Source organism: Rhinatrema bivittatum, chromosome 17 (assembly GCF_901001135.1).
Source record: "Rhinatrema bivittatum chromosome 17, aRhiBiv1.1, whole genome shotgun sequence".
Taxonomy (NCBI): Eukaryota; Metazoa; Chordata; class Amphibia; order Gymnophiona; family Rhinatrematidae; genus Rhinatrema; species Rhinatrema bivittatum.
This window is the reverse complement of record NC_042631.1, coordinates 13,637,621-13,652,084: the sequence shown is the minus strand read 5'-3', so window position 1 is coordinate 13,652,084 and position 14,464 is coordinate 13,637,621. Positions and strand designations below refer to the sequence as shown.

Below are 14,464 nucleotides of genomic sequence, written 5' to 3'. Positions count from 1 at the left end.
ACGATTTGATGGATAATAGTGGAGTAATTGAATGTTTTTAACTTTTGTTTTATTATGAATGTTTTGTTAGCTGCCATGGATTTTGGATATAGCAGGATGTAAAAGTTTTTTAAATGGACTACATGCTTCTCTATTTATTTCTTCTTGCGCTGAGTTATACATGATTTTCTCCAATGAACTGAAGGGAAGCTTTGTTTTATCCTCATCACTTCTGCATATAATCATGAAAAATGTTTTATTTTTTAATTTGAAAGTAAAAATAAAATTATAGCAATAATTGTATCCACTTAATGGTTTAGTAAAAAGGGCTTGAACCATACTTGCAAGCCTCAGTTCTATAGTAGAGATATAACAAATATTTACTTCAGGGTTGGCAATTATTTTGCATGCCATATTGTATCTTCAGTCTCCTTGATTCCCCCACACAGATAATAAATGTAGTGAATTTAAGCATTGCATCTAATTTATTGACTTCCAATAGTAAATCTGGTTTTGTATGGATATGATAGCTGAGTGGAGTAGCAGGTTGAGATCCAGGGGAGCCAGGATTCAAATCTCACTTTACCCACTGACCCTCCCTTTTGACCTTGAGCAACAGAAATTTAGATTATAAACTCTGTGGAAGAGTTGCCTGCAATACCTGAATGTAACTTGCCTTGAGCTCAGATATGAAAAGGCAGGTAACCAAATCCAAATCCACTTCCCATGTTAGACACAGATTGAAATAACTAAAGAAAACTCGTTTGCAGAAGTAAATGGCCTCCAAACTTCAAAAATGCACCCTTTAAAAAAAAAAAAAAAAAAAAGCTGTTTGACATAGCTATACCCATATGTAGTAGCTAGCTGTTGGCATGTCAGTGAAGACTGACCTGCAAGATGAGTGTCCTCTGTGCTCCCCACCCCATCTCTTCCCAACAACTGAAATAGTTATTGTAGGCTTACCTTCCCCTGCCACTGGTCTATAAAATGTGATGAGAAACAGGTGAAGTTCTGCAACCTGCAAGAAGAGTAGCGACTGCTGCTGGCTCTCCCTGCTTCCCTCCCCCATCTTCCTGCTAGCTCACAAGGAAAGGCAGCTTGCTTTTTTGTGTTAACATGTTTATAGCTATAGATATGTGATAAGTCCAGGCCCTAGTGTAAGAGTATGATGAAGATCCCTATTCATCATCCCTCCATAACACTTTCTCACAGAATACACCATGGCTCAGCTAATGATTGCAGTTGCACCACATCCATGAATTTCAACTTTAACACATCTTGGTCATTGTTACAAGAAGGCTTTCAAATTGGTTAAAAAAAAAAAAAAAAAGCCTTGCTTTGCATACATATAACAGTTAAAATTCATTCACTATCCATTTGCAACTTGGAATTTCATGAGTCAGAAAGCTGTTTAAAAGAATGAAGTTACTATGCTAATTATAAATATCATCCATTGGTAGCCCAGAGATGCTTATTGATAAATATACATTGATATTTGATTTCACTTGGGAGACTGACTTTAACACAGTTTCTAGAAATATTCTCACTCATGTATTTACATGAGTGCTAGTAAAACTCTCTACCATTAATTTGTCCCGAATCTCAATTAGAACTAATCCCATTCATCATGAGCCCTACTATGTGGGCTGTGACTCACATTCACTTGTAGCTCAGTAAATATTTTACATTTGTAGACTTTGCTTTTTGATGAATTGGTTCTTCTGGATAAGGTCTTTTGGGAATGCTATATTAGCAAATCAAAGGCTACCCAAATAAAATCCCTGCCAGTTATAAACCTGACACTTTAACTCGTTCATGATGAAGCATTTCTTGCAGTGTAATGATTTAACTAAAGAGAGAACCATCTGGGATGTTGAACAATTTTAGAATAACTTTTCAATCATGAGGGAAAGAGTACATTTGGGCCATTGTGCCTATAAAATGTAATCAGTTTAGTGTAAAACTTGGATTATGATTACTGAGGTCTCCATGCCTTTAAATTTAGAGCTCATTGCTTGCTCGGATATGTATTTTTATACTTTGTCATTTGGTTTCCTATCATTTTACTAGTTGAGTTTCAGTGGAAGGAAATGTATTGATGTAAACGGAGCTATAGATTGGATCAGGAATCAGTATATATAGTATCTGGTACAGAATCTATAGCTCTGTCACGCAAGTACATGAAACGCTGTGAAAGGTTCTACGTATTACATATATACTGTAGACTGACACTTATTTCATTATAGTATGAAGTCTCTCTTACAGAAGAGATGCTGTACACTTTTTTAGACCAATAGTGTGTACTTTTTTTCATGATAAATCCAAATTTAGGAATTTGGTTGAACTACTACAGTTAATTTTTTTTTGAGACATTTTCTATAGGTGCCATGTTGACCTTTCTGTGTTGAATTCGAAATGACCTTATATTAGTAGATTAAATGTATCAAACAGTGAGCATGATTAGCCATCTCTTGAGATGCAATCCTGTAATGTATGAAGATAATTGAATTTGGATATGAAAATGTAAAGAATCATACCTAATACCTAGCTAAATTCCAACAGATTATGTAGTTGAACCTCCAGTTCTCCCTTGTAGGAAGAATACAGTAACATAGAAGATAACAGCAGAGTAACTCAATTGGCCTAGCCAGTCTGTTCAGTTAATTCTAACTACACTGATCAGGATATATCCTAGTTGCCAGCCATAGAGCACAATCATTTGTGAGATATCACTCCTTATCCAAGGAAAGTATTCTTGTCTTTTTTGTTCCATGTTGGGGAGAGAAGCATACAAGATCCACTAGTTAGACTCTGGAAAATATCCACCATGTTTTATGTGTTTTGAATTTTAATAACTGCTGTACCTAAAACTAACTAGTCAACAACCAACCTAGTTTCCTTAGTGCAACAATTCTGCAACTTCCAAAAGTCAAGGAAACCCCTTGATGTGTGGTTTGTGTGCGGTTGCTATCAATGGACCAGCCACTCTTTTTAGCTGGCCCATTGAGGTAGCTCCCGTGTTTTATTCTTTAACATTCTTGATAAACAATTTTCTTTTCCTTTTTCAATTTCGCAAATTTTCTTAAACTGTGCTTCTGTTCTCCCGATGTGCAGTAAGACCCACCATTCACTTATCTTTTATAAAGAATTAACTTATCTTTTAGTTGCTAGATTGCTACTGCTATTCATGGGTCCGACTCCGCTTGCCCGACATTGGCCATGTTTCGGCAGTAATCTGCCTGCTTCAGGGGCCACGGGAAAAATGTGTTACCTCCGTACAACGGATCCTCCGTCAGAAAGCACTTGAATTCCTCTAGAATATTTTTAAAAAACTGTTAAGTCTAATCCTCATCACTCGTAACAACCAGCGTCCCACTACCCAAGTTTAAACTACTCTCTATTTTCGCATATCAACTCCTAAGCGTGAGCGGCGCCTTCATGTTTGAATCCGGCGTCTCTCTATTCCTCCATTTATATAGCTCTTCTAAGCCACTTGCTGGACCAATCACATTGTCTCCCTTGGCACCCTAGGGTGCCCTACAGTCATGCTGAATAGTGACGTCACCTATTTCTTATTTTTTGTTTTTCTAATATATACTACATTTGAACCTCTCTGAGTTTTTTTGTCTCTGTACTTCTAAAATGTTTCCAGTCTCAGATTAATGTATTTAATATGTACTTTATTTTAAAGCTCAATCATTCCAATCGGGGAAATTTTTCTTATAGTCGAACCTGATGGGGACCTGCTGGAGACCTGCGTAAAATTAAAGCAAACAGTACAATGCAATTTTCATTTATATCATTCAAGTAATAAAATACTCTAACAGCAAATAACATTCAACAGTTACAATCCAATACACTATCTATATAGAAGTTTTGTCAATTGGCCATGTCAGTCACACTGTGAACCCCTGTCAAAGCTCCCACACAGAGGCAGATATTGGCTCTCACCAAGCATGTACGCAAGCTGTTACTAGCATGCAGAGTTGCACATAAGCTTACCCAAACACGCACAGGCAGAAATGTGCGCACGTACACCCCAAATTACCTGAACAATGCCAGGCACTTTTCACTGGTACTACTATAAGAGAATAAAATTACAATCCCCTAATTCATCCAGAGCAAATACTGCTGGATATAGTTATAACAACCCCAGCCAGGCTCAAGCTCTCCTGTAGGACTGACTTCTCTCCCTGTCCACCTTTTTCCCTGAGGATCAAAGCCATAAAGCTGTTATGGGAGGACAAGCCCTTTTGACCATGACCCCTCCTCTCTCCCCCATGAGTTGGAGCTGAATACTGGCCTGGAGATCATGCTGCAGCTGCTGGTAGAGATTGAAGCTGAACTCAAGCTTCTCATTAGGAGCTATTGCTTTAGTTTCAAGGTACACAGTGGATTTTATTAAAAATAAGACAATACAGTTTGAGCTTCCAGCATGGAGTGGTTGGTGGGGGGGAGAGGTGCCAGGCAGTATTAAGAAATCAGAAGTCTAGCTGGCAGAAAGTCTTAAAGTGCAGCAAGCAGTAAATTACTTGCACTAGTTTCATGGGAGGGAGGTTATTTCCTTGCGGAAATAGTGCTGGTAAAAAGGGTTTTTTATGCACCATTGGTTTCTTAGAAACCCTCTAGAAGCGCATTCATATGGATCAAGGAGGAAGAGGAGGTGGCCTTGCCAGTGGAAGAGACCCCCAGGTCAGAGCAATGATGCAGCTGACATAGAGGGCAGACCTTGGTAGCTGAGCTTATACTGCCATATGCACAGATTGGCACGGCTGTCAGGGAGTGTAAATCTGGGCAACCAACCAATGCAGCTGCAAATGACTACTGCCATCCATGTTGTGTTAACGCTGTGAAGCAAAGCTGGAGATTCCTCTCCAGCTCTTAAAACTGGGTAGGTGATATGGAAACTGTGTTGCCTAAGCATGAGGGGTGTCCCTGTTGGCATCAAGGTATGCTCAAAAGAGGAGAGACAAGAGCCAATACAGTCTGGTACCAGGTCCATTGCAGGACTGTCAGAATTGATACTGAACTACCTTCAGGGCTCTGCACCTGACTTTCTGTTTGGGTTTACCCTCCAAGCCTTGTACTTCTCCTGAGGTTACATACAAAACAGTGGAAGTTGAGAATCAGTTTGCTTTCTCCTAGATGTGTTGCCATCCACAGCTAAGAAGCCATAACTACCCAAAGCTACTGCTTTTAGGGTACTAGAATCTTCATTTTGGGCCATACCTGTTAGTGATCATGACCCTGCCACCTAAAGGCCAAGAAGAGGCTTGACTATCCAAGGCTACTTGAGACACTTGCCATGGTAGTCTTTTATAGATAGATAGAGCTTAACCTTACTATCACCCTGGCATATCAAAATCTCCCTCCAGCTGGCCTCTTAAATTGACTGTGTAGTGACAAAGTTCTTTTGTTTTTTTTTCCTTTTAAAAATCTAGATAGTGTTTGGGAGTCATTCTATTTTCAGTTGCGGTGTTCGAATGCTTTTGTTTTCTGTTCTGTTTGAATGCCAAAGCAAAATGATTTGTTCAGAAAGCTTATGTATAATTTTCCTCCATCTGGTCTAAAATGCATCCCAATAATACATCTTAATGCAACAAGTACTGGAACTGTTTACATGTCCTTGCATTAAGGCTGTTGTTTTTTGGCTCTCTTGCAATAAATGTCAGTGTGAGGTGAAGGGTATAAAACTGAATTCCTATTGGGTCATCTAGATTCATTATTCAGTTTCACAGAAGCATAGTACCCCAAGAGATTTGAAGTTCAGCGATCACCCAGCCTACCACATTCAGACTCTGTAAACACGTAGTCATAGTTACCATAGGCTGTTCCAACACTACTAGGGAGAGCAGTCTAGATTGAAAATATTTTAGTAATAAGGCACCAAGAACATGTTAAATGAAAAACTTAATCATGTCTCTAGTTCATGGCAAGACTAAAGGTCAAAGAATGAGCTAGTGAAGAAATGTATAAATGAGCCATTTTAATACCACTAGCAATGTTTTATTTCTATTATGTTATAAAAAAAAAGAAAAATACACAGAAGAAAATTGAGACTTCTCTAATTTCATAGCTGGGCTGTGGGAATTGACACTGACAAAAGAACACAATCAACCAGTGAAATTGCTTCTTGGGATAATTACTATCCAAAATCATATTATAGCCAGAATAGCTGAAAAGCTAATGATTTTAGTATATGTAAAGTTTCAGTAGCTTTTGCTGTAATCCAGGGTCCACATGGTGCTTCTGCATCTAAGCAGGAATTGAAATTTCTGAAGAAAAGCAGGCTAATATTAACATGCCTGCTTAAATATGCAAAAGAGGTTAACAATATTTAGACAAATCTTAATTATAATTCAGAATAAAAAATATTAACGGGGAAGCAGTTTCCATTGTTTGCTCATCAGTCTCTCCGGTCTGCCAAGTAGCTGCATATCTAACCAAAAGATGTGATAAACAGATATTACTATCAAACTAGAACTGGAGGAGCAGGGAACGGTTGGTTGAGTGATTAATCTTCCAGTACCAATGTTCATTTTTTATGATTTGTCTTGGAGTTCCAGCTTTGAATTGTTACTAAGAGATACTTATTAGCAGCTTTCCTCACAGTGTAATGCAGCAAGACCTTCCAGCATATTCCATGTGATTGTGCCAATTCCTTGAAGACCATTTTGGCTTGTGTTCTCCAATGACCAGCAGATGCAGTAGAAGTCCACACAGGTCATGTGACTTCATCTTGTTCTGGTTCAGAGGATTTTTTCCAAAACGTCTTAGGCAAGTGCAGGGCTTCACATGCGCCAGTGGACCTTCATGTGCTCTTTTTTTTTCCTTTTTCCATCATTGGATGAGAACGTTCCCCCCCCTCCCCGGTCACAAAGGTCAGTTTACATCTCTGATTTTTTTTTTTAAGTTGATGCTAGCCATTCTTGTACTTAACTTTTCTTCATTCCCAGTACCACCTTAGTTTTTCCATCATTTTTTAAGTTAAGTTCTTTGCTGGTTTTCCCCCAGAAACCCACACTTTGTCAATGCTACAGCCATAAAGGGTTCTCCCCCTCCCCCCTCCTCAGTGCATCTTTCCTTTGAAGATTTGGCTTTACTGATTTTTACTCACCATGTGTGAAGCAAATTGAAAGCTTGAGGAGATGCCCAAAGTGCTCACAAATGATGTCCCTCACATGCTGAGTGCTGCAAACTGATTAGGCATAGATTGTAAAGTCTTTCTGAGTAGTAGTTTTCAACCCAGTCCTCAAAACACCTAGCCAGTCAGGTTTCTACCATGAATATGCATGAGACAGATTTGCATGCACTTCCTCTATTGTTTACAGATCTCTCATGCATATTCATTGTAGACATCCTGAAAACCTTGACTGGCTCGGTGTGTCCAGAGTACTTGGTTTAGAACACCTAATTTAGAAGATGCCTAAAAGTATCTAAACTCTAACCTCCTAGAAAGAGTGCCAGGAGGCTTGCCATCTAGTATGAGGGCAAATCTTAAATCGAGGGTGTCAAATTGGTTCTCAAGCCTCGCATTCTAATCTGGGTTTCAGGCAATCCCTAATGAACATGCATGAGATTTGTTTAGCTCAAGCCTTTTCATTGGTGGCTCTGTATTTTTGCTTGTACCATTTCATTAGGAATACAATAAAAACTGGGCCGGTTTGTGGCCCTCAGGCCAGTTTGATATCCTTACCTGAGGTCCTTTCTCTTGCTCCATAGAAAAACTGTTTAAATATTCTACATCTGAGTATGGACTCAAAACAGGTAATGATCCATCTCTGTGCAACTGTTACATCTCACCACCTTGTAGAAGGGAGCCAGTCCCATTTAGCCTATAGTTATCAGATTTGATGTGGGGCTTTATCAACTGAAGCTCCTGTCAAGCATCCTGCAGTGTTAGAGGTATTAATTTGGTGGTGTTCCAATTGTTTTCATGTGAGCTCAAGTTCCTGATTTGGAAGGATAACCTTTGGTAGTTGCTTCAGCCCACAGTGTTGGTCAGCTCTAGGCCTAATTGAGTTATCCACTTTACACTTAAGTTCCATCAGAACAGATTGTTGCTTTCAACGCATCTCATGTACTTGCCTGAGATGGTGATAGACTTTGACTCCTGCACAAAAGGGAGAGATTTCACTTCACTCATTTGAATTTAATTTTAGATTCAGCCTTGCAGGCACTTCAAAGCAAATTACTTTCAGGTACTGTAGGTCTTGCAGAAGAGGTGTGTTGCCTTCTGGCTGGCATGCACTAAGGTCCATGAGAAGGGCAATATTCAAAACCACTTACTCGGCTAAAAGTACAAGCTGGATTGTGCAGTTCATACTTTTAGCCAGATTGAAGTGTGTCCTTTCCAGGGGCAGGGTAGGTAAACAATTCATTTTCAAATGTGTACTGTTTTCCAACAACTTTTGTCCACAGAAAAAGCCCACTGAGGAAAGCGAAATACCTACTGCACTTGAATGTAATCCACTTTGAAATGCTCGCAAAGCAGAATATAAATACCTGAAATAAATGTGCAAAGTCTGATATTTTGTATCCATAGGCAATTTCCAACAGCAGGACTACACAGGAGGTCAGAAAATTGCTCCCAGAAAGTAAATCAATTTTATTTCTTTTCATCCTATTGAGCTGAGCCTTGCTGTGACAGATTACTACAAAACAAAAACCCCACAATCAGCACTCAACCAACCAGAATGCTCAGCATTAGAGAGCATAGTAGCTTTGCTCTGCTTTGTTCTACATTTTTGTTTTTGGGTTTTTGTTTGTTTTATTTTCACACCTGCAACATTCCCTCCCTTGCAGGCTGCGGCCTGAAGTAGGAAGCAAGGGGCCATCAGATAACCAGCATATTCAGTTTTCCATGCATGTTGGATAATAGGACTTTTTCTATATTTCTAATAGTTTTTGCTGCATATGTCATGTAGCGCTATAGAAATGGGTAGTAGTAGTTTTACTCCACAAATTCACCGGTATTAGTCTTGACATGGCCTTCCCGTTGAGAGGTTTTTGACTCTCCATTTTTTGTGCCTATTTGCTGAATGCAACACAACTGTTTCCCTGTAACGTCTATTTTTATGGCTTAATTTTTCCTTGTTTATTGTACTTGTTTTTAACAAGGAAAAAGGACTGAGCTTGAAGGGGATTTTGTGTTCACCCACTGGCAGCTTTTATTTAAAGATGGCTCTTTACTAAAGTCCCAAGTGTGGCTCTGTTGCATTTGCTTATCTTAGAAAGTACAATCACTTTAATAGATTTTAGGAGTGTTTGCTTTTTTTCTGTTAAGCGTATATTCCTAAAATAGTCTTCTAGATCAGAATAAAGTAGATTTTCATCCTGTTGCAAAGGGGACACCATCTGCCCTCTCTCCCCAAGTACTAAAACTTCATGCTGTGATAAGTGATGGTTAAGGTTTGTTGTTCCCAATTAGTTCACACACATGGGTTGTGGTAACAAAGGCTTGTCTGTGGTGTTCTTGATTGTCATGTTCTTATGGCAGTTGCGTGTTCAAGTTCTGAGTCTTAAATGATTCATTCCAGTCATCAGTTACATTTTCCACACAAGGGGGCTGAGTAGATGTGACATGAGGTGATGGTCTCCATCTAGTTGGGTATGATGAATTACAATTTCTTTTGTACCTTTCTGATGGCCCTGTATTGCTAGACTGTTGGACTAGTATTTTGCTTCAGAAAAGTCATAGGTATTTTTTTTTTTTTTTTCCTTCATCCATTTTATTTTTGTTCATATGCTCTTCATACCAGCTTACTTGTCAGTTTCTGACTTTGAATTTGCAGTGTTCCCAGTACCCTGTTTCTAGAGGATTTTTGATCCTGAGTCTTAAGATTTTCCTTCAGTTAGAGAACAAATATGGCTGTCCAGTTTTGTTTCATTTTCATGAGTTTATACAATTGCTTTTTTTGTATGGTATTCCATTTCTTTGATCTTCAATGGCTCCCTGTAGCTTTTCACATTAAATTTAAGATCGTTACTTTTAAATTCATTGTTAGGAACTGACCATAATATCTTGCTGACTTAATGGTTTCTCATAAACCTGTTTGTTCACTTCCATTGTCACAATTAGAATTCATATTGTCCCTTCTCACTGCACATGCTGCAGTCATTTAGCTTATGACTTCCCAATTGTGGAATTCTCCAACTAGAACTAAAAAAATTATTTAAAAATTTGAAAAGTAAAAGCCTGGATTTTGTGCAAACACTTGAATTATAAATTAACTCATTAATATACAAAATACACCCAATTTAATTGTATTGATAGTGGTTCTAATGTCTCTGGTTTTATTAGGTACTTTTAATTATGTCCTTAAGGATTTTTATTCAGATATGTATGTGTATAGGTAGGAAAATATCTTTTGGTTTTGATTCTGCTGTATTATGTATTTTATGCTTTCTAATGTCTAATTGTTTTGCTGATTTTGTTTTATTTTTTGCTGCTGGAATTGTATTTGTATCTTATATGTAAACTACATCTGTATTGGTTTTTTTTTAATTTGTTGTCGTCTTTTGGCCTTTATTTTATTAGCCACGATCCGTATCTGTTTCCTTGTATTCTTGCATTTATATACCTCCCTTACATAAAATTAGTTGCCCTTATAACGCCGTCTAGTTCAGTTTATTTTATTTATATTCCGCTTTTTGGATCTTCAAAGCAGATAATGTTCAGTACTTGTTCTTCTACTTCACCCATATCCTGCTATCCTGTTAGTTCCTTGTTAAGGTATTTCCCCATTTTATCACTTTTGAATCCAGGACTGAGCTTTTTTTTTTTAAACTCCTCTTCACCTTAGCCATTATCTCAAACCATACTATCTGACCTCTGGTGCTCAGGTAGACACCTACTTGAACATTAGGGACTATAGTTTGTATCAGGTCCTGTATTGCCCCCTCTTTGTAGGTTCCATTACTAATTGTCTGAGCAGAGCCCCTTAAAGAGTATCCACAATGATAGTTGATGATTTTAGGATGCACTTTCTGTATCTGTCTCTCTTCCTGGTCTCAGTTCATAAAATTAGTGATTTTATTAAAATGGGATCAATGAGTCACTCAAGTCTTTAATAGGAATGGTCATATATTAAGTAGAATATCCCTTCAAGCATCCAAAAGAGATGTTAATAGTAAATATTTCTATCTGTAAGAACCCAAGTAGACCTACACTACTACCCTAGCGAATCAATATTAAACAGCAAAAAGGCTAGTGGAGAAAACTATGGTGAGCTAAATTAATTCAAACTAAAGTACCAACAGGGGTAGGTGTCATTTATCAGTGAAAGGCCAGTAAATCCAGTTGATTTTTCAATTTTTTTAAATACACACAATCACTCTTTAAATTCAGTCTTTAACTGGTACAGTATTTAGGCAGGCTTGCAATCCAAAAACATGTCGATACTGATTTTTAAAGTAGCATTTAGTTTAAAGGACATTGATCAGGACCATTCAGTAGGAACATAAAACTACCCAGTCCACGGGACTGCCCGACACTGGGCAGCAGATACAGGCTATAGTGACTTACACAGCCCCTGATGAAGGGGACTGCTGGAACACTACCAGTGTTAGGTAGTCCCATGCACCGGCTAGTTTTGTGTCAACTGGCCCTGCTCAGTGTTTTTAAACTGCTACAAGCCCTTTAAGCTAAGTGTTCCTTTAAAAACTGTATTAAGACACCTACATGATTGTTTGCCTTGCATCCGCATGGGAAGAATTTAAACAGGCTCTTTCCCCAGTCTTTCAAGTACTGAGCTATTCCATGGGAAGGGGCAGGTTTTGCAGCCCTTTCAGTGACCACGAAAGTTTGAATGACCAACCAGAGGCCCTGGGGTATACGTAACACTTTTTTTTCATAAATAAGCTCTATTGCACATATATGCTTGCCTTATCAAACTCAACTGTTTGCCTATAGCAACTTAAAATAAGTGTTTGTCATAAAATACAGTGCATAATACAAAAATAAAGTCACAGAGAAATGAGGGTGATAAAGACCCTCACTTGCCCCTGGACTCATGCCATGCTCACTAGAGAAAAGGCCAGACACAACCTAAAACCTTAAAGATTACTTAAGTGGGAGAGCACAGTCAGGGAAAGAAATCAACCAAGCAGGCCAAATTCACATAAATCCCAGTCGCTTGGCTAACCAAAAGCATATTAATTGCATGTTCTAAAAAAAAAAGTACATCTTTTTTTTCTATATTCAACATTCCTTGTAGATGTGTGGAGTGAAGGAGTAGTGTAGTGGTTCAAACATCAAGCTGCAAGCCAGGGTTCAAATCCCACTGCCGCCACTCGTAACCCTTAGGCAAATCAGTTCATCCTCCATTGTCTCAAGTACAAATTTAGGGCCTGATAGATTGTAAACCCTTTGCAGGAAAATGCCTACAGTACCTAAATGTAATCTCCTCCTTTAAAGTGCCTGAAAGGCAGAATATGAATCAAATGAATACATTTCAGCATACAGTCCATTGATCCTTACTGCATAATTAGAAAGTATACATTAAGTGTTAAAGAAAATGAGATTTTCTTTTCTGTTAGTGAAAAGAATGGCAACAGAAAAATAGATGCATTGTTAAAGTTTAGCATGGGGTTATAAACATTGTCTTACTTTGCCAATAGAAAACACCCAGCTGTTGATTAAAAATGTATATTAAAAGGCGTAGTGAATCTGAAAGCTGGACAGGCTTTGTTTCACTGTAAAATCTGTTCTCAAATGTAAGGCGATGTTAACCTGTGGTTGTGTTTGAACAGGGAAGGCTTCAGAATCCAAGGATATCCCACAGCAAGGATCCAGAGAGGCTGCTTTACCTCCACAGAAGCAGACTAAGCGGAGGCTGATGGAATCGCCCTTCCTGGGGAGGAACCCTAAACATCCAGACCCACTGAGCAATAATCAACTGGACGAATCCTTCAGCGAAGAAGTCTTCCCTATCCTCTACACGCCTGAAATCTGCAGAGGAACAGAGAAGCCAGATCTTTGCTCAGAGACGGTCACAAAACAAAACATTCTGGCGAACAGTTTTGACAACTGGGACCTTAATATTCCAGTTGAAGGGAAGAGAAAAACTGATATTAATTCTAATGTGACGACAGGGTGTAACCAGATCAACCTGAACTCCACCATCATTTTGTGTCCAGGCCCAAGTGCTGCAAATTTTGACTCCTCTGATTTATATCCACAGGCACGGAGCAGTGTTTTTCAAAGGTATGGGATGTTTTTATTCCTTTACACCTTTTAGACGCTGTATTCTATTCCATTGCCCTCTTGATTTCTGTTCTACCAGTGACTGATACTTTAAAAAAAAAAAAAAATCCTTGAAAATCTGAACAAAATTCTTCCTAGTAAAAAAAAAAACTCTCTTGTTAAATAGAAGCTAGAATGTGTAGCTTCGTGATAAAGACCAATGCAGCCATGATTGGACTATACAAACTGATTTGTGCATTTTGAGCTACCTAAATTAGAAAATTATATTTTCCACACTGCTGTTTCTTAATTGGATGGACATCATTTGCTTGCTTGAATGTGAGAATCCTAAATTGGAGTAGGTCTCGCTCGTAAATCACAGATTATCTAGTACGATGAAACAGACAATATTTTCTACTCCAGCATTTGTGTCAAGCCCAAAAAACACAGTACTTAAATACCTTAACTGAATGCATTTCTTTCCTATGCTACCTTAACTACATCCCAAATGGGAGAGGATGATCCACCCTCACATGAGCAGTGTCTGTTAGTGTCTTAATGCACAAATGAATGAATGCCAGCGACACGGAATTTTTAAACATCCAGCTGTTCATTGCACAGAATTGCATAACTTTGCAATTAACATACAGATATGACACACAGGTGATATATTCCCCAAGGTTTTGAAAAGTACAGATTTCAGCTAATTAAATGTGCATATGGCCCACACAGCTATACTGCATTACTTGTTATCAAATATGTCTAGTGGAAAAATTTCCCATGCTTTATTGATCTATTACTAATTTGACTTATTAAAATTGTCCATTGGCCACTTCCAGTTTCAGGTACAATGTAACCCCAATATTTAAAAAGGGCTCCAAGGCGATCCAGGAAACCATAGATTGTGAACCTGACTTCAGTGCCGGGGGAAAATTGTGGAAACTATTCTAAAAACCAATCACAGAACATATAGACATAGTTTAATAGAACTGCCAGCATGGATTTACCCAAGAGAATTCTTGCCTCACAGATTGGTTACATATTTTGAATGGGGTAATAAACGGATAAAGGTGAGCCGGTAGATCTGGAGAATTTGGATTTTCAGTAGGCAGTTCACAAAATTCCCCATGAGAGGTTTCTAAGAAAATTAAAAAGTCATGGGATAGGAGGCAATGTATTTTCTTGGATGGCAAACTGCTTAAGTCAGGAAACAGACTAGGATTAAATCAGTTTTCCCAGTGGAGAGGTAAACAGAGGTAAAGTGCTTTTTAATAAATTTATAAATCTGGAGAGGGGAAC

At 38.4% G+C, this 14,464-nt stretch overlaps 1 protein-coding gene across 2 annotated transcripts in view; it reads left to right on the top strand.

The window, feature by feature from the left end:
* Window positions 1–14,464, top strand: part of KIF18A (kinesin family member 18A) — an 87,337-nt gene that overhangs the window by 61,111 nt on the left and 11,762 nt on the right. For both annotated transcript variants that reach the window (XM_029582350.1, XM_029582351.1), the window contains exon 14: window positions 12,733–13,186. In XM_029582350.1, the coding sequence (XP_029438210.1) occupies window positions 12,733–13,186 (454 nt within the window). The remainder of the gene's footprint in view (window positions 1–12,732; window positions 13,187–14,464) is intronic.